The sequence below is a fragment of the Pogonomyrmex barbatus genome, unplaced genomic scaffold (genome assembly GCF_055798465.1).
Source record: "Pogonomyrmex barbatus isolate J1 unplaced genomic scaffold, ASM5579846v1 scaffold13, whole genome shotgun sequence".
In the NCBI taxonomy this organism is placed as follows: domain Eukaryota; kingdom Metazoa; phylum Arthropoda; class Insecta; order Hymenoptera; family Formicidae; genus Pogonomyrmex; species Pogonomyrmex barbatus.
The window spans coordinates 4963519-4986762 of NW_028297109.1; the positions used below are offsets into that span (position 1 = coordinate 4963519).

The 23244-nt window shown below is 43.2% G+C and overlaps 1 protein-coding gene across 1 annotated transcript in view; it reads left to right on the forward strand.

Moving 5' to 3' along the window:
• The window catches only part of Mid1 (calcium-permeable channel component Mid1), a 74954-nt gene extending 56810 nt beyond the window's left edge, over window positions 1-18144 (forward strand). Inside the window, exon 4 of the mRNA XM_089072596.1 lies at window positions 712-18144. Within this exon, the coding sequence (XP_088928722.1) occupies window positions 712-1568 (857 nt within the window). The 3' untranslated portion in view covers window positions 1569-18144. The remainder of the gene's footprint in view (window positions 1-711) is intronic.
• Window positions 18145-23244: the final 5100 nt, after the last annotated feature.

Genomic DNA, 23244 nt, shown 5'->3' on the forward strand with positions numbered 1-23244 from the left:
AAAATTAGAAATCTGAACTTTACAATTTTTATTTACAAATATTTACAATACATTAAATATTGGTAAGAGAATCATGAGTATTTGAGTTTACGAGTGTATTTCATGTCGTTTTCAATAATTAATTTACAGCCAAAAATTATTTTAAACAAACCAGATGTTTTTTTATAGATTTTTTTTGATAGTAGTACAGACTTTTGCTATTTTAGCAAAGCTTTATATTAAAATTTTTCATAATAAATAATGATTCATAATAAATAATGGTTAAAAAATAAGATATCGAAATTTAAAAAAATATATTTTATAAAGGATGGACAATACATTTATAATTTCTTATCAGAATTATTTCAAAATAATCTTCTTTATAAAAATCGCAAAAGAATCATTTTTGATATGAGAATCATTTTTGATATTACTTCAATTTTAAAAACTTGACGTGGCTGAAAAAACATGATTTGCGGCGTTGTTTTCAGCGTTCAGAGATCTATGACAAGCATGTTGTCTGGTTCAAAATAATTAAAAAAAAATTATTTTATAAATTAATATAATTCGAGTTTTATTAATTCAAAATAATGAAAATAAATATATTTTTATAAATTAATATTATTCAAGTTTTATTTTCGACATCGAGGAAAATTACAGAATTTTCTGTTTTCTTTCTTTAACCGATTCAATTCTCATCTAAGTCAACGATCGACGTTATTCTGATTGTAGTCCAACCGCATCCGGGCTCGCAGGCGGGCCAACTGGAAACGTCCACGGATCGCGGGCTCACCGCGGGCGACAACCAGGACACCAGCACCACTCCTTTCTCGTCCAGCACCGCAGCATCTTCAACTACCACCGGCCAAAAGGACACGGCGTTCTGTGGCAGTGGCCGCATCGGTTCGATATCGAGCGCGTCCTCGCCCGGTCGATCGAGCCCGCCAGTCGTCCTTCAGCTCTTCTGGCTCTGTTCGATCCTGATTTCCCTTCCCGCGAACGCGCTACAGTACAACGCCTGGAGACCCTCCGGGTGTCTCCGGCTGATCGGTTCCGGCCTGCTCCTCTCGGGCGCGTTCGTCCTGAGGAGGACCCTCAACGATCTTCGCGTTTCCCTCGGTCCACGCTCGACCGGGATCTATCGGCTCGCCGTCGTGCGTTGCCTCCTGTTCGTCCTCGGGATGCCCGGGCGGGCGGTGATGAAGTGCCGTCGTCGCGGATGGTGGTGGTGGAGGTCCTGGAGGAGATCCGGCAGCCGGCACTTCCGCTGGAAATTCCCTCGTCGTTTCGGCGTCGCGTCCCGACGGTCCGTCCTACGCGACGTGTCGGTCGCTATCCTCGAGCTGTTCCTCAAGTTCGCGGCGAGGTGTCGATGTCGCGACTGGTGGTGGTTGTGGCGGCGGTGGCGGAAGTGCGGGTCGACACACGGCGGGCGGTACACGGGGCGCATTCTTCGGAGGAGACGTTCGGCGACGCACCACCGGGCGGCACATCGACGACGCGGGAGAAGAAGAGATCTCGCCGGGGTTCTCATCGGGATGGACGTCGCAACGCTGGCCAAATCGACGTCTAGGAAGGACCCGCCATAGGATGGCCGGCCTCGCTTTCCTGGATACGCAGGATTGTACGGGTTTTCTTCTGTCGCGGTATCCGCGAGAGCTCGTCTCCACGGTGCCAGAGTATTACGAGAAGCACGCAGACTCGATCGAAGCGAAACTCGATCGAGGGAAACGGGATCGACGTAGCGAGACGTCGAAAGCGAAATACGAGGAAGTATACGAAGGATTAGGGGATGTCCCCGGGATGTTGCACGGGTAGAAAGAACACCACCAGCACTACGCGCGGAGGATAATGAGGAAGTTGGAAAGGGAAGTGCGAAAGAGATCCAAGGATCGGGTGAAGAAGCGCGGGCCGGTTTCGTCGACGACTTCGGTTCCGCAGGCTGGAGCAAAAGAGAGAAGAAAGGGAGAACAACAAAGAACAACTGCATCAACCACCAAAAAACTAACAACAACAAGAACAACCGAGAACGAAGGAAACGTAATGTCTAGCGCTAATAATAATGATAATAATACAATAATAATGAATAAAACAAAATAAAATAATAAATAATGAATAATAATATAGTTAACAATAACGATAATGATGAGAAATAATAATGAAGATTAAATAATTGGAGTAAACGATATAAATATATAAATATATAAATATATTATATATATATATATATAAAAAAAGAAACGATTGAAGAGTAACGTTAAAGTAAACGATAGAATGATAATGACACAATTATTATTACATATTAAAATTACGTTACACACAGTGCGAGTGCGAGAGTGAGAAAATGAGAGTAGAGAGAATGCCTGTGCGAGAGAGGATGACAAAAAAGGAAGGAGAAAGAGAATAGATGCAGAATCCGACAAAAGCAAACGTATAGGCACACAGAAGAACATACACATACACATTGGAGTATAAGTCATTAAACTTTAATGAGGCAATTAAACTTTAATGAGCAAAAAAAAAAGAAAAATCGTAGATAGGTAGTTTCTTTGGCCAGAGAGAGAGAGAGAGAGAGAGAGAGAGAGAGAGAGAGAGAGAGAGAGAGAGAGAGAGAGAGAGAGAGAGAAGTGAGTATTTTGGATCCACGGAAGAAGAGGGGGAAAAAGGGACTAGTATATTCTTATATAATCGGTGTGGACCTGCTGGAGGGAGGAGAGGGGTATAAAAATGCGTGGCACGGGATGGTAAATAAGCATGACATTATCGAGATATAATATGTGTTCGTTTAGACATTACCGCAAATAATAATCATAAATATTAAAAACATAAACCTGTAACGAAAACTGAGTCAAAGTGGAAAGGGTGTATGCATGCCTGTACGTACGTGTATGTGTGTATGCGTATACATTTGTACGAGTGACAGAAAGAGAGAGAGAGAGAGAGAGAGAGAGAGAGAGAGAGAGGGGTAAAAAAAGAAGAATGACGAGGGACGGAATGACAAGCTGGGAGAGTAACGCGAAAACGAGGGCGAGAAAATGACGTCAGGATGAGAATCGCAGAGAAGGGAGGAGGGGCGATTTATCGGTCGAGAGCGAGAATCGCGAGAATGGGATGATGATAGTCAAAGGGGTGGAGAGGGAGAAATTTTTAAAGTCGACTCTTTTTCCGTTCGCCGCGTTCGGGGGAAGCGAAAACGCGCGAAATTCCGAGAAAATCTCGGCCTCCGTCCTGCATTCCGCATTTCGATCCGCCGGGTGCATCCTCGCGACGCGATGCGATGCGATGCGATGCGTTCGATTATCGAGACCGACGATGCGGAAGGGCGGTCTCTCGACGGTGGACGGCCGGTGGAGGTTGGTCGCGCGAGATCACATTGGTGATTCGTTTCACCCGGGGAACTGTCAGAACTTCGACTTCCTTTTAGGCTCATCCTGATTTCAAGTGTCATCGACTTTTTTCCCTTCGCGACGGATTTATTACATCTTGAATTCCGTCTTGAATCAGATCGCATTTCTTTCCTTCCTTTCCTACCTGTTACACGCCATTCTTTATGTTATCTTTTTCGTTCTTGTGTCTTATCGACACCTATTTATCCTCCATTTTGCTCGCGCGCTCTTTCTCGGATATTTCGAGATCTGTAATATCTCGACGATAAGATCGCTTCGTCCGTCGCGAGGGTAGAAGGAATTGCATGTTCAGAGAGGGAGACGATAAAAATTAATTGCGCCGGCGGAAATTCATTCTAAACAAACGCGAGGAAAGTCAGAGTTCGGCTGATTTATGGAAGAATAGACGAAAAAATAAAATCCCACGAATGTCTTTATCGGAAGAGAAAAATACGAAGGAGGCTTCTTTAGGAAATAAAAGTGCGCGAAGTTAAAGCTATCCCGAACGAACGGGGTAGAAACATACGACCGGCGAATCGACAAAAAAACGATGGGGCGCAGGATATAGCAGTAACGGAAGAAAGGTGAAGTGTATAGTAACCAAAGGAAAGTGGAGTTTCGAGGAGACGGGTTGGTTGTGTAACGAGAGATTCGGTGTAGCCCTTTCCCGAAAAAAGAAAAGAAAACAGGAGAGACCATCAGCACGGGTGCACACGTACACACGTGCACATGCAACCATCATCCTCGACGCAAAGTAAAAGCGTGGAGCAAAAAAAGAGGGGATGTCCTCGATCACGTAAAATAAAACGGAGAACAAGAGGAAGGTGTCTTCGATCATGTAAAGTAAGAAGCGCGACAAGAGAGGGGAAGTTCTCGATCATGGTAAAACGCCGAAGGGATGGAGGACGAGGGATGAGGGGGGGGGGAATGAAGAGACGAGAAGTGGAATCTAGGAAATCCCACGATACGCACAAATTCGCCCACCGCCTAAAGAAACCGTTAATTGTTCGTCGTTGTTTTTCGTTGTTGGGAGGGGGGGAGGGGGCAAAGCGAAGTCGCGCGAGGTTGGACAGAGAAAAAAATATAGAAATATAAGAAAAAAAAAAAATAGGAAGAAAATCCCACGAAAGCCTCCCGAGAAATACACCTGTACATACGTATATATTCTGCCATCATGGAAGAAAACGGACGGTTCGATTTTGCGGATCGTTGTCCCCGATCTTAGAATCACACGTGCGCATCACACAGAATAAAAATAGACTGTACACGCAACTCGTTCGCGTGATGCGATCGCATTTACGCGAGAAACGTCTTGTGCGTCACACCTGTTCCGATATCGGAGATATAACAGGTGATTCGATTCGAGGAATAACACCGCGGCATCGACACCTCTTTCTGGTTCGACGAGAGGGTGGTAACTCTCGATTCACCCCTCTCTCTCTCTCTCTCTCTCTCTCTCTCTCTCTCTCTCTCTCTCTCCTTTTTCTCTCTGTATGGGTTTCTCGTCGCGTTTCTTATCTCACTCTCGATCGTAAATTCTACGGGAAATAATTGCGAAAAGTTTCTCGATCTCGATCGTTTATTTTAATCTTATACAGGAGAAAGACACGCCTCGGACTTTTTAATTTAATACATATTTAGAAAGAGACATGTACATTAGCTGTATACACATTATCCACGTAATTACGTGCCAGTCTTGTTGACATCTCATTTAAAGAGAACATAAAACCGAAGAGCTCGCTGTAATCAATGTTTAATACTCTCTGAATTGAATAATTAAATGTTAGAGTACAACATTTAATCAGACTCGAGAGAAACGAACAAAACGAGCGATCCGCGATCTCGCGTTAATAATTAATACCGGGTAAATTGTCTGACAGGCAAATAGGGCCTAATTACGCCGAAAGGGCCGAAGCTCCGAAGAGCATAATTTTGCAATCAACTTCGATCCGCGCAAAGGGATTTGGGGGAGGGGGGGAGGGGGACAAAGGGGATAGTCGAAAAGTCGAGTCGCGCCTTCATGCTGAGTCAGAGTGTGAGCTTTGATTAATCGTCACCGAATCCGATTATAATCTGTTACGCCATGTGTCGGAAAAACATCCATCGTCAGAATCCAAAACAATTCGTCTGCGCGATTCGTATACGCAAATTTTATTCTAATTCAGCAAATCTATGAAACGAAAGATAGACGAGTCGAGCCAAGAGCGAAAATCAGATCTATATTTCTACATTTATCAATTATCTAATTTACTACTGAAAATTTATCTTTTGCTTTCTAAAATTATTTTTGTCTTCAAGTTTCGAAATTTTTTTGTCTCTCATATGTAAAGAAAATTATTATAATTTCCATATTTTTTCAGTAAATTTTTTTTAGTAAGTAGTTTTAATATAAAAAAATTATATAAATTTATTATATATGATACAATTTCATCTCTCGTGTGTACAAAAAATTTTTACTAAAATTATTATTATAATTTCTGCATTTTTTTAGTAGGGTAGTTTTAATATAAAAAATTATATAAATTTATTATATATGATATAACTCTACCATGCAAGTTTCATTTGGTTACCGAGTTTTCCCCGAAATCCGTAGCTAAACGCAATTTGTTTTTCCGAATCTTTCTATTATCTCGAAAAAGCCGAGCGGCAAATTGCTATTCTCGAGAACGCAGCTATGTCGTGTTAGTATCTGTGTTTTATGTACGCATCTATATTCATGTGGACATAAGTGCATCATATGGGCGCGGAGAAAATGCCGGGCGTAGGAGAAACCGTTTCGGGGTGAGTTACGATCGTCCATCCCGATCGACCGTTTTGCTATTTACCCGATCTAGAGGGAACGCTAAAATGTTCTCGCTGGAATCTACTCTGGAAAATTTTGAATAGATAATGGATACTGCACGAGAAAATACGCGGCGGATATAATTGGAGAATAAACGTGTGCCGCGCGTGCGGTACGAGAAAAATGTTACGACGTTAAATTGAAAAACATAATGGTATATCCATCGAAATTCGCTTTTCGAATAATAAGAAAGAGCAGGTTGTTTCATAAAGACGTGCGTTACGGTAGAAATTAAAAAAAGGTAAAACGCTATTTCCGTCCGGAGGATTAATTGCGATGGAAATTCCGGCATTTTACCGCGGAGAAGAAATTTCTCCGTAGTGAAGAAATGCATTTTGTCCAATCGATTACAATGTCTGAGATCTGCGCGATAAGAACCGGAAAGGAAAATGGGGGGGAGGGGGAAAGTACATACGAGGGTAAATAACAGACGGCGGAAGGGCAGAGTCATCGCTGCAGAAATACAGAGAGAAAGAGAGATAGAAACAGAGAGAGAGAGAGAGACAGAGATATAGATAGAGAAGAAGACGAAGAAGAGGAAGGAGAGGGCGGTCGTCGTCATCATCGTAATTGCAGGAAATCGTGCTGGGGAACAGGGTGTGCCCGTTGCACGTCAAATAAGGAGGGGAAAAATGAGAAAGAAAGAGGCGTCTGGTTTAACGCGTGTGTTAACTGTGTTGTTAAACATTGTCCAATACATGATTGTTACTAATTTACATTTATAAGATAGAAATATGGAAAATAAAGGGAGATCTATTTATAAAGCATTCCCGTGGAAAAAAAAGAGATGAAAAAGATATATAAATTATATAATTACATAAGAAAAAAAATGTATATGTATAAGCGAAGTAGTAGAACGAAGTAAGAAGTCTTGGGGAGGAAGATAGATAGAAAGATAAAGGAAGACAGAGGAGGGAAGTTATCGATCACGAATGATCGAGAGTTTTCCTTACCCTCGAGAGTTTCCTCTACTTTCGATTTTCTTTTGCGCCTGATTGCATGTAAATGCGTATACATGTCCATAGGCACATGCATGATGGATGTACTCGGTCGTATGTGTACGCGCGCGCGCGCGCGTGTATGTGTGTAAATTAAAAAGGTGATGCGTTTGCCGAAGGGTAAAGAGCGTGTGTGTACCGAGTAAAAGATGAGAAAGGAGGGAAAAGGGGAAGGATTACAGCACGCGTATGTACGTGTGTATACGTGTATGTGTGAGGATGTAAGAAACGCGACGAGGACGAGGTAATCGACCAGGAAGTCCCACGGATTCGTGCGCCACGGATTAACTCGCTCCGATTTACAGATGTACCGAACAACTCCTTGATACCCGAGTCGATAAATTGCGTCTCGCAGTTCCCACGATGTGTCCGATTTGTCCTGAAATTCTTGGCAAATGCGCCACAGTAGTCGAGGGTTAAGTGGACAAGTTTCGAGAGGTCAGGAAGATCGAACGCCTCTGGCAGCTTCTCGCCAAGTAGAAATTTACGCCAGCGGACTCGCTTTAGTCTTTTTTTCTCCAATCTATCTTTGCCTCCAATCCTCTTTGCGGACGATGGATGTTGGAGAAACATGTCGATCGCGCGTCAATTTACCGATATGGGATTCGCCCTCTCTTCTCTCCTCTCCTCTCCTCTCTCCTCTCTCCTCTCTCTGTCGTATTTTTCCATCTCTCTTTCTTTTACCTTATTCTTCCATCTCGCCTATGTTTTTCTAAATTCCATCGGCAAAGAAAACGTCGATCGCGCGTCACTTTATAGACACTCATGCCCCACACACACACACACACACACACACACACACACGCGCGCGCGCGCGCGCGCGCCTGCACGTCCCTTTTTTTCTCCGTTTCCATTTTCCTCGCCCTTGTCCTCCACTCTCGATCGACAGGTCCATTTAAGGACATCGAGGAGCCAGAGGAGAGTTGAACGTGGCGGTCCTGCGGTCGCGGCTTGTGTTGCCAGGAATTCCGGGTCTGGTCCCGGTCACAGCGACAGTTCCCATCGCGCTGCAAAACCGCGTTCCCCAGCAGCAGCTCGCAACCGTGACTTAACGGCATTACAGTGGATAACGGTGTTATGGATAATTCGACACGGACCGGCCCGTTATGTTCGCGTTAGATTTCCTCCCCGTTTCCTCCCTCCCTCCTCCCGTTTTCAGCATCCTCGCGCATCGAGCAATTTCTATTCGATACGTTTCCCTTTCGGTCTGCATTTTTTAGACTCGGTTGGACCAACGTTACTCTGACTTTAAGCGAGATTTAACATCTGTATCTGTCTTTCTTTCTAAATAAAGACATATTTAAGTTTCGCTTGAAGTCAAAATAACGCTGGTGCAATCGAGTCTAAATGCCTACCGCTTGAAATAGTACAATTCAGATCTGAGTCTGAAATTAAATCCCTTCCCAAATGATCTTTTCTACGACTTAACAGCGTACATATTAAAAAGTTGGAAAAGAAAATTGAATTGTTTTCTCAAATCAAATGATTCAATTATTCTCCGCCGGTGTTTCGATATTGCTCGCCGTCTCGAGCCACGGTGCAAACGTAAATGACAGCGCCGTCTCGACGCGATTCTTGATTAACGACAATTAATTAGCTGCTAATAGCAGCAACGGGAGCAAACGAGGGACGGGAAGGGGGGAGGGACGAGCGAGACTTAGCGAGGGGAAGGGGAAGATGAGAAAGAGGCGCGAAAGAGCAACACGGCGTGAAACACGATGTGGAGCAGTGTGAACGGGCTCTAGAGAGATCTCTAACCAATGCCTACCGCGTGTAGTTGTGTGTGTGTGTGTGTGTGTGTGTGTGTGTGTGTGTGTGTGTGTGTAAAATACCACACGTGTACAGGGTACCTTATCTCGAGTTCCGACGTCGCATATATTTCCGAAAGTCTTAACGGGCCTTGGGCGCCAGAGGCGTCCTGAGTGAATATAATTTAAAGCCTACACACACGTGTCTGGCGCTCGAAGGCGTTACGTGGCGGAGTGAGAGAAGAAAAAAAATACACCGTAAACGGGCACAAAGGGTGTCTAATCGAAAGAAAGAGCTCGATAGTGTTCCTCGAAACCGAAATCGTTCCCCCCCTTGTCGTTTTTCTTATCTTTAATATACGTCTGAAAATGTTGCAACGTCGGGACTTGAGGCGCGGCAATCTGTACATTCTTCTCTCGTACGGTTACATAATATATTTTACATATATTACATACACACACACACACACACACACACACACACACACACACATATATATATGAATGTGTATATGTACATAGAGCGATGTCGTGTAGAAATACATGAGTCTTAAAAGCCTTCGTAGGCACGCGCGATTTAACGAGAGTGAGAGGGAGAAGGGTGAGTCGAGAAAAAGTATGCATGAAGAAGAGTATTATATAAGGGAAAAGTTATTATGTAAGAGATAAAAGGGGATTGTGGAATCGAGGAAAGATCGGTGGCAAGTCCCGCAACCTTCGATCGACGCCGCGATACGCGAGATCAGGAAAAGATTGTGCATAAGCGGATCGATGCTAATTAGTTTATTAATTATTTACTCGCGCGTTGAGCTTGCGGATGGCGCCAAATTAATCATCAGTCTTTCCGTTGGGAAAATTCACGAGAATTTGCTTTTGCCAGCCTTCCTGCGTGTAACGCGATTGTTTATCTCGTCGCACCATCAACGCATTAATTCTCTAAGCGATCGCGATTTTTCTTCTCTTTTTTTTATCTCCTCTTACTATTTTTTATATCGGAAAATGTGCGTTCCTAATGCGGAATTGCAAATCGGAAGGGAGTCTGGAACATCGATATCTACTTCTACGTATTGTAAACTTATCAGAGCGAAAAGTTAATCTATCGATAAAGTTTCTCTTTGGAAAAGGAGCAGACTCTCATGAGGACCGTTATACAGAGTATAAAGTTTGCGAAATTCATTCCGCTTGAAGGTACGATGTAAGACATATTCGCGGAGGAAAAAAAAAATGACGCGGAACATAATCTCGTATAATGAGAGACGTGATCGTACGGAGCGTCACCAGATATGATTTTATTCCGATAGATTTTATATAAAAATCGATCGGGTTTTGTGTAAAAATAAAATCCATCGGATTGACGCTCGCATTGTCTTGGTATGCAAGAAACGGCGTTTCTCTCGCGGACATCGATATCATCCCCCTCGCTAGGATCCCAGTGCTATCGCGAGTGAACAGTGAACAGTGAACACACTCGTCCAGAAATGATTAACGTTCTAACGACGCTGATTTTCATCCTCGTTCGCGATAACTCCCGCGAGAATCTTCTTCATTATCGCTTCCTCATCATCGATCACATGACTTCCGGTCGATTTCCTCTCCATCGACGTGACAAGGGACGATCTCGCGGATCGTTCCATCGTATTCACCTCTAGTAAATGATAAGCAATGTTTTCGGACCAGTCGATTAAAATAAAAAAAAAAAAAAATGAAGAAAAAAAAAAAGATAAATATGTATGCGAGCGGAAGTAGCGGAAGTGCGAGAGTCCGCGCGCGCGCGATGAGACAGATTTGCGGCGAGGGAGAATCCGCGGAATGGAGAAGAAGGGCCGAGCGAAGGGGTGGAGGATAGGGAATATAGATGAGAAGGGAAGTGTGAGAAACTCGTTTCGCAGTCCTCCGCGTTATGCGACACGAGGAACGCGCCGGCTGCGTCTATAGAATATGCGGATTAAAGTCTCCCGTCTCGCGACGCGCAACCGGATGTCCGTGCACTTGGAGGGTTGCAACTCGCGCGAATTGTAATTCCGCGCGGGTCGCAATTCGGCAGCTTCGGAGAGATACAGTCGTCGTTTATTAAATATGTCGGGATGTGCCGACGTATCCCCCGGAGAAATATCCCCGATCGCGACGTTGGGGCGCGACACACGCTCGGAATGTTGATCATCCCCGCGGGGATCGCATGTGGCGCAGGCCGAAGTAACGCGTAAAATATACGGGAAAGTCAAATGGATATCGAGCGACAAATCGTTTCCATCGGGACAATAGATTCGAGATACGCTCTATCGGGTGTTTTATACTCTCATTGGATCTCTCGACATTCACGTTTCACGAATTTTACGGAGCGGGCGCGGAGGTTTTCAGCGCGATTCTCCTTGATTATCTTTTCTTCTTTTTGGGGGAGAGGGGAGGGGGAGGGGGTGCTTCACGAGAACGCGAAATGCCACGGATGGAAGAGACTACTCAACAAACCCCGGGCAACACCTCCACGGATGCAGTTGAACAATTTGCATTCCGCTTCTCGCGCGCGCCGCGAGAGAAGTGGAATTAATATCACCCCCATTGTTCTCTCGCAACTCTCTCCCATCGGATACATCCTAATGCACGCGATTCGTAACTTGACTGTTGAAATTTTAATCACATCCAGCTGTTATTCGACCGCGCTTTTCGTGATAAAAACACCGGGACGAGCTTCTCATTTACATTGTCTTCAACGACCGCCAGTTCGAGTCTTTACGACACGATTTTACGACGACTCGCGAATGCGAGTCTTTGGAAATACTGCCTGACCGCAGACTCTGACTCACAAAATGGCTTTTATATAGGAAGGATCAAGCACCAGTTTGAAAACATTTCGGAAAATAGATTACGTAATCAAAAGTGTAAAAGAGAGAACGTTATATATATATATATATTCCATAGGTAGACGATGTTAATACGAGCGTACACACATAAATATTGATGGAAAATATTGTTACATTTTTCTTCCCGAGAAAGAACATTAGAAGCTTATTTCTTGATTTTATTAGAGAGACGGCTGGTTTCTCTTATATAAAATATCTGCCAGAGAAACGTGTTATACTTAGATCTGCCCAAACTGGTACACGTAATAAAAATACAACGCTAAAGTGAGAGGGAGAAGGTATCCACGAACTTCTTTAAAGCACTCGGGGTCGCGAAGGATTTGCCATGAGCGCGACTTTGAAGTTTTCTGGACGATCCTACTTCGGAGTTCTTCCCGAAAATTAACACCTCTCTCCCTCTTTCTCTCTCGTTTTCTCCTGTTATTCTCATTTCGATGACAACGGTAGTAGCAACACTCGCGGGAGAATCGCGTCCGCAATTTGGGCATATCGTCCCAAAGAGAGAATTAAAGAATCCCATGATACGCGTCCTTTTCTTTTCTCTTCCTTTCCGATTCTCTTTCTCTCTTTCTTTATATCGTTAGTTTTTCCAATTCTGTCTCTCGTCTTAATTTGATATGTACAGTTAATTTTTTTTTTTTTTTTTTTTTATTTACTTAACACGTTAAACTTCTCATAATATTTCTCATTAATTTTATCTCGGCTGCTTCTATTTGCCTTATTAAGATTTTTCTTCAAATATAAAGAAAGAAATTTTCTTTTTTCTTCAAATCATTTTTGCATAGTTACTTCTAGTTTTTATCACTTTTATTTCTATTTATTCTTCTATATTCTCAGTTACAGAAAAAAATGAAAAATAGATCACTGCTCTGCTTTTCTTTTACGCTCGTAGATTTTTATCGACTCGCAGATTACTACTTAGCGTGAAAATTCATTTCGGGCATGATCCTCCGATATTTATCGAACAAATGATCATAATTTCGTTACGAGCGATTCGTCTCATGTTCAATCGTTTATAGCTGTAGGAAGGCGTCGGTCTTATTAAGATGTCGTTAGGGCGTCGCAGAAATTTTCCGATAAATAATTGCTTCGACATTTTATCGTGTCGTAAAACGGGATGTGAGATATCTCGGACCTTCGTTTATACGAAAACGTTTGTTAGCAGTTGCGCCTTTCGCGAGCGAGCAATATTTCCGACTCGATTGTTCCTTGATTAAAATGTCGAGTTGTCTCGTATTACTACGCTTACTCAATCATACCATGTGATTGCACAAAACAGCATTACATTGCTTTCGCTCGGAGAAGCTTGTTTTTCATTTCGCGCATAAAGACAGAGCTCGATCTCTCGAAAACTGTTTATTTCGCCTTCGCGTTTTAGAGCCTCGGATAATCGGCGGAAGTAAGAGCAGAACTTGTTTTTGCTCTCCGATCGCGTACCGCAATTCGGGAATTGTTGAATCTTTAAAAAACAATATTTTCACGTCTATCATCGGGTGCCATCGAATCTCGTAAAATCACCGCACTTTCGTAAATAGAGAGTCGATCCCTGCTCCCTGCTCGGACATAAAATCCCCCCCCCTCCCCCGGGTCGGAACGATCGCGCTTTTCGTTTCGAGTGAATTCAAACGGCGTGATACTAAAACCGCAGATTTGATCGACCGACGGCGTGGAACTTTAATGAATTGCCGAATCGATAGACCGAAATAGCACGTGCATTCGTGTGGAAGTAGTGTAAGAGGAAGTGTACAAATAAAGGATAGGCACGGTTAATAAAGGAATTGTAACGAACGGCGGATTTAAAGGGCGGATATATTGACGCGGGAAAAATGGGGAGGCTAATTAATGAGTAATTAATCACGTTGTTGAATAATACTTTGGCGACGTTAAACTGCGGGGATAAAGTACGGCGAGTTGAAACGTAAAACGTGACCGTCCCGTCGACAGAAATTACATATGAACGCGATAATGAAGAATAATGGAGAAAGTGCATGACAATCCTCGGTTTAAAGAAGTCCGGCGCGAAGAAATCGGAGACGGTGGTGCGAAGGAACGAAGGAAGATACATTTTCCGGCGTCGAGGGTTAAACGCCCCTGATATCTTCCGGAGACCGGTCCCGCGACTCCCCAATCCCCTCCGTCCACCGTCGGGTCTACCATTTTTTCGCCATCGCAACCCCCGGCAGGCTCGCGCGCGAGTCCCGAAAACACCCTTGACACCAGTCGAGTCACCGAATTACCCACCCTGTGTACGGCAGTCTGCCTCCCTCGCTCACACGTGGGAGGCTGGGCGGACGGGGGTGCGTTTTACGACGCGTCACGTGCGAAGCGAGCGAGCAAGCGAGTTCACCCTCTTGACGCGAATCATTCGCCGGACGTTAAAATAATAACGGCAATAAATCCCGGCCGGAAGGGAAGTACGGTCACGAAAGGGAAGGACGTATCGCGAGCGGCGCGACGGGAGAGCGAGAAGGGATGCAAGGTAGCCGAGAGACGAGGCGAAGGAGAAGGCAGCGGCGGCTTAAGGGTAGAGAGCGAGAGTATGCGGAGAATAGCGGTGGCGGCGGCGAGGGTGAAAGAGTGGTGGAAGGTGGATCGGAGGAACCCCAGGGTCGGGGGACTGGTCGGGTTTTGGTCTTTCTCTCTCTCTCTCCCCTTCTCTCTCCCCCCTCTCTCTCTCTCTCTCTCTCTCTCTCTCTCGCAGAGAGAACGGCGGGAGGGTAGACGGAGTAGGGTTAGCGAAAGAGAGAGGAAGAGAGAGAGCTAAAGTACGTATTGATCTCACACACATACACATACACAACCATCACCCACACACGCGCGCGCGCGCGCGCGCGCGCGCGCACACACACACACACACACACACACACACACACACACACACACACACACGTCATCCAACACACAGCGTCCGCATAAAACAGGCCACCGTCGCCGACATCGTCCCCGACGACGCCGACGTCCACGTCTTTCTGTCCCGTATTTTTGAGGAGGTTCGACCGATCTCTTCGAAACGGCGAGGGAAGGGAGAGAAGGTACGAGAGAAGGGACGAGAGAGAGAAAGGAGGGAAAACAGAGACGAAACAGGAGAAAAAGGATGAGAGTAGTTTTCACCTCCGAATTGGTCAACCTCTCGCTCGAATCAATAGATGATTTCATTTAATTCTTAACTGCTGATGCGAACGATCCTACGAGATTCCAGTCAGCTCCTTTACCTCTCTTCTTCCGCTCGTCCTTTTTCTAATAAACTTTCTCATTGATATATTGTGAGAGGGAAGAAGGCAGAGATGTCTTTGGGAGCGGTCTGAAAGCACTCGTGGGGAGATCCTTGTGCCACTCACGGCGATTCTTTCCGAATTCTTTTGACAGCTTTGTAGTTGCAGGATCGTAATGGACTCGCATCGCCAGTTAAGAGTCGAACATAATGTCTACGTCCAAGGCTTAAAATCTAAAGTAGTATCGAAAGAGTATTGGATAATCGCGAATTAATAAATGATCGATATATTATGTATCTTGACATCGACGGCGTTGCTAAATCTACAAGCAGGCACTAACTAAGTAGGATTTATCCGATTCAAGCTACTAATTGCTAATCAGACATTTTTCAACCTCAATTTACGTAATTGCGTTGAAAGCTAATTCCGCGTCTGCCGCGTTTTCTTCAGTTAACGATATCGTCTTTACCTTCGTAAACTTTATTAGATGCGACATTACCGTAACCGACCCAGATGCGAGGGATTCAGAGCGAGACGGAAAGCGAGAAAAAAAATAATCGTGGGAGGAGGAACCCGAAATGAGGGGGAGGGGGGGGAGAGGGGCAGCGGTCATCTCGCGAAATTTTGACGGAAACCGCGAAATTGCTTTCGACGCGCAAAGAAGTAGAGGAAGACGGCAGCAAAATGTTCCGGGGCTTCAAAGGTTCCCGTAATTTTAGATTAAACGCTCGTATTCCGCTTTTCACCGACCTATCCCTTCAGCGTGGAAATATGCGGGAACGCGGACGGTGAGCGAGACCGGAGGGGGGGGGACGTAGTTCAGGGGAAAGGGGTTAACGCCGGGGAGTCGCAAATGTACGCGAGAGTGAGTCGAGCGACCTAAAATTCAATTTCACGCACCGCGGCTTTTCGTGACTGCCGTCGTCGGCGATATGCCGTTCGTCTCCGCGCTTTTTCCAAAAATCTCGAACGAGTTCGGAAACGCGCGAGTCTTCAGATCGACAGGTTCCTTCGAATCGGCGGGAAATATCACGATGACGAACGAAATCCTACATCAGGCAATATGATATCTTTTCATAAGCAGTCTTGCGACAAGAAGAAATTTTTATCTCACTAAGTTTGTAGATAATTAAAGATGATTATTATTATTGTGGTATTCTCTTAATTTAAGTAAAATGTAAAAAAAATACGAAAGATTTGAATTCGACAGCTTTTAATTAACCGCGTGCAGCGCGTGAAAAGGTGAGACGAGGAAATCTTTGTGACTTCCATTTTATTTAAAGTCCTATTTGGAATAATATTTTATACTCTACGAGCTTTTCTATATATTATATATGCATACATATAAAAATGACAGATTCGCGTTGGGATGAAATATTTATATTAAGAAGCTTCAATTTTGACTCTGAGAGCAATTTCATGTCGGAGTGAAGTTTCGCGGTGCGAGTTTCCGTGTATCGAGAATAGCGGTAATGCAAATTCAACGAAGCTTCGCTGTCATCTTCAAGTGGTCCATAGTCCGATTAATAATAGCTCCTTGTCAGACTGGTCTCGGAAACATTATGATGGCGCGTTATTACCCACTTTGTCGAAGCTTTGTATCTCCGAGCGATATTATGGCGAGTTTAAGAAGTAACATTTTTACCTCTTTTGTTGTGCAACAGGATTATATATTATACAATTATCATTTTTAATTTCTATACTTAAGGGAAGAAAAATGGTAAATGTCGTTCGTAAATTCACGTATGATTATATAAAGCTCTTTTTATTTTATATATCGTCGGGCCATCTTGAGGAATGGTTCGCGCGGATTTGTTGGGAAATTCGTGGGGTTTTTCGTGTGTAAAATATTCGCTCCGAGAATCAGTGAGATGATTCCCGGCCGAAAACAGCGTTAGTGCCACAGCTCGGAGGTGCAGAATCCAGCACGGTACGGACTCGAGCTCGGATGACGAGCGGATTTCTCGTTCCGACGAGGCCGGAAACGAGGCGTGGGAGGGAGGGTGCGCTCGGTAAAATACTCGTTGCGAAGTAATAACAGCGCTGTCCGCGGATTTCATAATAATCTTCGTTATTGCGAAAGGCGTGTGGTGCGCGCCCCGGCCTTATTATCGCTATTAGGTATTATCATAATGTCGTTCTCGCGATACGATGAAGTACTCCCCGCCGTGTAATTACGCGAATCAGAATATAATACGAGATGTAAAATCCTTGCCGCGCGCCACGACCGCGATACACGCGTCGTTTAATGCGAAAAGAAGCCATTGTGACTTTGTTATTTGTCGTGTCGATTGAAGAGCGCAAGGACAATATCCGGCGGTACGCCGTTGAATATGAATGAAGAAATAAGGTGAATAATTTGAAGATACTTGATAGTCCACATGTCCACATTCGTGGTATGATCGGTCGGTTGTTCGTCAAGAGGAACATTACGTTAATTTAACTTTAATAATAAGCCTCCTATCAAACTTATTACATCATTGTCAAAAATCTTTAATCTGATACACGGTTTTTATGGTTAAATTTCTTATCGCTTCGCGCTTACGATCTCGACTTCATTAATCACAATCGGATCTCCGTGACATCTTGATTTTATCAATCAGACTAGAAGATACTAATACTCGGTCGATTAATAATATTAATAATAATTATGAGAGCCGAGCATTGATCTTCCAATTTAGCGAGTGATTCGCTTTATCGCTTTGTCTCTTCGTATCACGTAGCCACAAAATCATCTCGCGATTACCAATGTGACCTCAACGTGAACATCGAGAAAGTGAAAATGACTCGAGTCAAGTCAGCCGGATTTGACTTTTGAGTTGGAGATCAAAGTGAGAAGAGAATGTTGATACTTCCATTACGAATCGTCGATTCTCCGAAGAGGCAGGTGTTGTATTCGATTTACGAATGTATAACGAAAAGAAATCGCGTTCGCGTCAAATCGAATCAAATTTCGAGCATCTGCCGGAAGCTGATCGTCTATTTCTCGTTCGGACTACAACTTGTCATCGAATGTTGTGAATATAAAAGAACGTATGCAGAAGTAAATAAGTGAGTTTGTCTGTATATGTGTGAGAAAGAGAGAGAGAGAGAGAGAGAGAGAGAGAGAGAGAGAGAGAGAGAGAGAGAAAGGAAAAAAAGAGCCACTGCCTTAGCGACAGCAGGATCCGTACTAGTACACAAGGCCTTAGAAAGTAACAAACCAGAAACATAATTAGCGTTAAGTAAGTCTGTTGTTGTTAACAAAAAGGAACAAAAAGCAGAAGACGGAGGAGAGACGGAGAAAGAAGAGGAGCAGGAAGAAAAAAAAAAAGGAACGATACACCTATAGTTAGTGAAAAAGCAGACGGACAAAGATGTTGACGCATTGCAAAACTAATTAGCCGTATCTAGCCGTAAGCGCGTAACACGTAAATATATATATAATATGTATTATATATATATTATACCTTAACCCCGTGTTGTGTGCCCATTACTTAAGTAGGCCTCTTAAAGCGTAGTTTAAACGTAGTGTGTATATATATATGTATATATATATATATATATATATATATATGGTATATATATATATATATATATATATATATATATATATTACATATGCTTGTCGCAAAACTGGGTATGACAGTGAATAGGCGAGCGGGAGAGAAAGAGAGTGTGCGAAAGGGAGAAAACAAGATGGGGGAAGAAGGACAGAGTGTGCGAACCGAATAAAAAGGCGAAACGAAATTTTTGGAAAAATCGCGGATGTAAATCGAAAGAGCACCGAAGCGTTCGGAGAAACGACGACGCGTTTAGCTTTCCACAAAATAGGCTTTTTATCTTTGATCTTATTATTATCATTAAAATACAGTCATTAGCGTGGCCCACGTCAGATTTTTACATTCTTCCAATATTCGATAGTATTGATAGTCTTTGCGTTTCAGATTTCAGCTTTATTTTTAATTTGCGATTGCAGCACTCAGGTAATTGTTCAAATGATTAAAATCATAAAAATCAGATTTCCTTCTGATGTAACACAGAAGCTGCTTGCGTTTGGATTAAATACTAATGAAACCGCGCCGAACACGATTTTGGGTCTGTACCGCGAATTCGCAAATGACTATTGTGTGCATAGCCAGTAATATAGCTGGTTGTACTGTTGCTACGAGAATGGAGTATATTCGATTACAAAACATGGTTGAAAGAGAGAGAGAGAGAGAGAGAGAGAGAGAGAGAGAGAGAGAGAGAGAGAGAAATCTCATTTAATAGAGCGCACGCGAAACTCCACGTTGGAAATTCATTTCGACACACCGACCGAGGGTGGTCGACTCTTAAAACAGGGATTGAATTAAACACCCCGCGCTTCTCGACACGATATAGCATCGCCGAAGACTGATAACATTACAGAAAATTATGCAGTATGCAAAAACATGATTACGGTTGTCCATCCTAACGTGTCCTAAATGTTTTAACCTGACGTCAATTAAGAAATAACGATTCGTTATGTTACCCTTCATGTTTCTCGTATGTCAAAATTGATTATCCGAATTGCAATGAGTTACATAAATCGCTACAAAGTTACAAATTTAAATTATATTCATCGTTTCACCTTAATGAAAATTAATGTCTTCATGCATTTTTTTCCGAATGCGAAATGACTTACTCGCAAACGTAAAATTATGCGCGATCGAAATTCTGATGATTCCACAGATGATAACGTTTGCAATGTGCCATTCAATCATTATAATTATAAAAATTTATCTGTTTTCAGCTGAAAAGACGTAAATTCAGCGATTGGTTAATTAAACAGCTCGTCAGGAATCTCGTTGGATAGTCGTAACTGTGAAATTTATATCCCTGCTGATCACTTGATGAAATTAGCTGACGTTTAATCAAATTAGTCTCACGTGCAAATTCAAGACGCGTGCATTGGATCACGCGTGTTGCGTGAGGTAACGCACGTGCGCACGTGACGCATCTCAAGACGGAGAACAATCCCGTGTCGATTAGTTTACGTCGGGCACCGTATCTCTTCTCACGCCAAGTCGAAATTCAAGAATAAAAAGAATCGAATTATGCAAATAATCCCGGAATCCGTAAGGAAAAAAGTTGCAACTTTTGGGGTAGAAGCGAGTGGGGTTTCGCGCCGCAAGAAAAATGGCGTAGAATAATTTGCCTCGGGAGGAAAAACGTGAAGAAAGAGAGAATCTCCACGGGGGGGTGAGACAAGTTTAAATTTGCGAATATTAAATTGTGAACATTACACGCACACGCGACTCATTCGGAGAAAACTTCCAAATTACGAGAGAATACGTCATCCTGGCGAGTCTCGTTCCGATGATAAAAAGGACGTATGATATCTCGTTGATTGGGAGATATAGAAAAAATGTACTATGTAATTATTATTAAAATTATTATTAAAATAAATTAAACAGGTCGATAATAAAATTTGAAATCGGCACCTTAGAAACGCCGGAACTCGTTACTCGCGTGTCGGAAGGTAATTTCTAAAAGCGAGCGACAATTGGCGCTCGATAGTGCATTTGCGAGTTCATTTCAAGAGAAAGAGAGAGAAACGGCGACGACGGCTATTCCGTCCTCGTGCGCGCGTACGCGGAGATCATATCTGCTTAATTTAGTCGATGAGCCGCATTATATAGCACGAGTAATAATGCAATGAGCGGGCTGCCTCGACTTGCCGCAGAAGCGCGATTTGCTCGGCGGAAGTGAAGATGTTGGATGTTCAAGGCTTGTCTGAATGAATAGTGACGGGGAAGTTACGCTCTCGCACGCACACACACACACACACACACACACACACACACACACACACACACACACACACACACACACACACACACACACACACACACACACACACACACACACACACACAGAGAGAGTCGTGTCGAGTGCACACGCGTCCCGACCCATCATTCTCCGTTTTCTCCCTATATCCGCCCTTCGGATTAATCCGCCGCCTCGAAGCGGGCTCAGGATTTGCTACGGTTTGCGAAATCGATAATATCGCGGCTACGCTGCGTTTTCGCGGTTCGACATTTCGCGGCGCGCCTCGATGTCGCTTATGTATCCGATAACGCGATGATACGGCCGAATTATGTAATGAAAGTAGTCGCGAATTTTTTTAATTCAGAAAAGGCAGAAACTCAAAATTTCCGAATGAATAACGCTTAAATGGTTAACAACATGATCCGCGAAACGCGATATTTGAGAAATAATTTCTCGATACGAAAAAGAAAGGGAAGAACCGTTGTTGTTAATCGCGTGTCGCGATTTTTTAATATGTTTTTTTTTTTTCTTAGCGCCCATTCTTTCGTTTTTTCTTATTCGCATACGCGAACCTTTTCTTCCGCTTTCCGAACGGAAAATTCGGGAAGATCGAAAAACATTTCTATAAAGCGTCGGGAATTGCTATCGCGGTCACTTCACGATACACGTGTTTGAAGAGGCTATAGGCACCATTAGAACATGCTACGGGGATGTGAACGATGCGTGGGTGGCGATAGGAAGAGGGCTAAAACAACGTCCGGTCGGAAGTGCCTCTTTTACCTTTCGTCTTGCTCATGGTAGTTTACCATTTCATTTCCATCGTTGCTTTCTTATCCCCATAACTTTGAACCGCTTTCTCTTTTAATTTCACCGTTGCTCTCAAATTTTATACCCCATTGATAACCTTGAAGATTGATTTTCAACGAAACATTGTAAATTGCTTTATTAAACAGTTGCAAGAGAAAAAAATACGTTTTTCAACAAAACAGTTTTATCACTCTGATGAGAAGTTTTTGTTATTCTATTCATAAAATACTTCTGTGTAATTTGTTACAAACATTTTTTTTCATTATTATATTAAATTTCTGCAAGTCGCTAATAATTTTATTGAAATTTAATTTAATTTTTGTACGTTATAATTCTTTACCAAATTTCCCTATTTAAAATTATATCTTACTCGTAAAAATAAATAACGAATATTTATATAATGTAAATATATTTATAATATAATCATAGGTGTAGATTTTCGAGTATTAAAATTAATCCTTTCTTTGATTACAGTCAGAAGTAGAAATGAGTCTACGGAGTTTGATAGACCAAGTTGCCAAGAATAGCATAATCTCGCGTCTCTCTGCGTCCGAATTCGGGGAATTTTGAATCGATCAAAATGGGGTGAGATTTGTGGTCGTAGAAATGGCGCGGGAGAGTGGGAAAATTCCGTGATTCGATCGGCCATCCTTCTAGGCGTCCCTTCTCTCGATTAGCTCGGTTGACGAGGAGAAACTTGGGCACTTCAATCCGCCGAGTAATTGGCCTAAGGAAAAAGCCGGAAAGTTAAATTACATTTACTTGTTAATATCAAATTAATCACCACTTTTAATTCGCCAAGTTGGAGACTCGCTCCCGTAGGATTAACACAATCGCGGAACTCGGCGGTGCCGCGAAAATCCTCGATATATTTCAGAAATGAGAGAAACTCGCGCTTTCTTTTTCTCATATTTTTTTCGATGATTTTTCGATGATATTGCTTTTTTTTCTCATCGCGATCGCTTTTAAATTCAGCCTCGATTGCGTAAGGGGGGTTAAGGGAGAAAGCGGAGAGGCAGAGATTCGGTGGGACTCTCGGATTGAACGGCATTCATAAAAAAATGGAAGCTCCCTGACGAGTTTTCGAGATGCGCGCGTGGTCCAGTTTCTCTTTTTCTTTTTTTCCTTTCCTTTTGCTTTTCAGTTGTTTCTCCATCGTTAATTAGTCGGATTATCGCAAAACGGCAAATCTAAGGAGACGTTAAACAGAGAATTAAAAAGCGGAATTAAATCGCGCCGCTTTCCACATATCTCGTGTAAATACGCGGCTCTCGGAGAATCGGACTTTGAAGAAAGAACATCTTTGACCGGGTTGCATTAAGATAATATTGACGGAGATAAAAGGCACTTCGCACTCCGTTTGGCAAGATCAAGCCCTTTGAAAAGCTAAAACACTCAGTCGACACGCTTTCTTGATGTTCGACCCGTCGATATAATTCACGCGGGATTAATCAGGGGGTCGCTCGTTCTTTTCCACCGCGGCTCTTTAAGGGAGAAATTCAAGCGACTTCGCCGGTCGGCATATTTCGCGAACGGAAGCCCGCGAACTGTCGTGAATTAAAAAGCAGACGAGAAGATTAGAGATTCTGATTAGATAATATTAACGGCATCCACTTTTTGCCATCTCCTTCCGCAGGGCAGG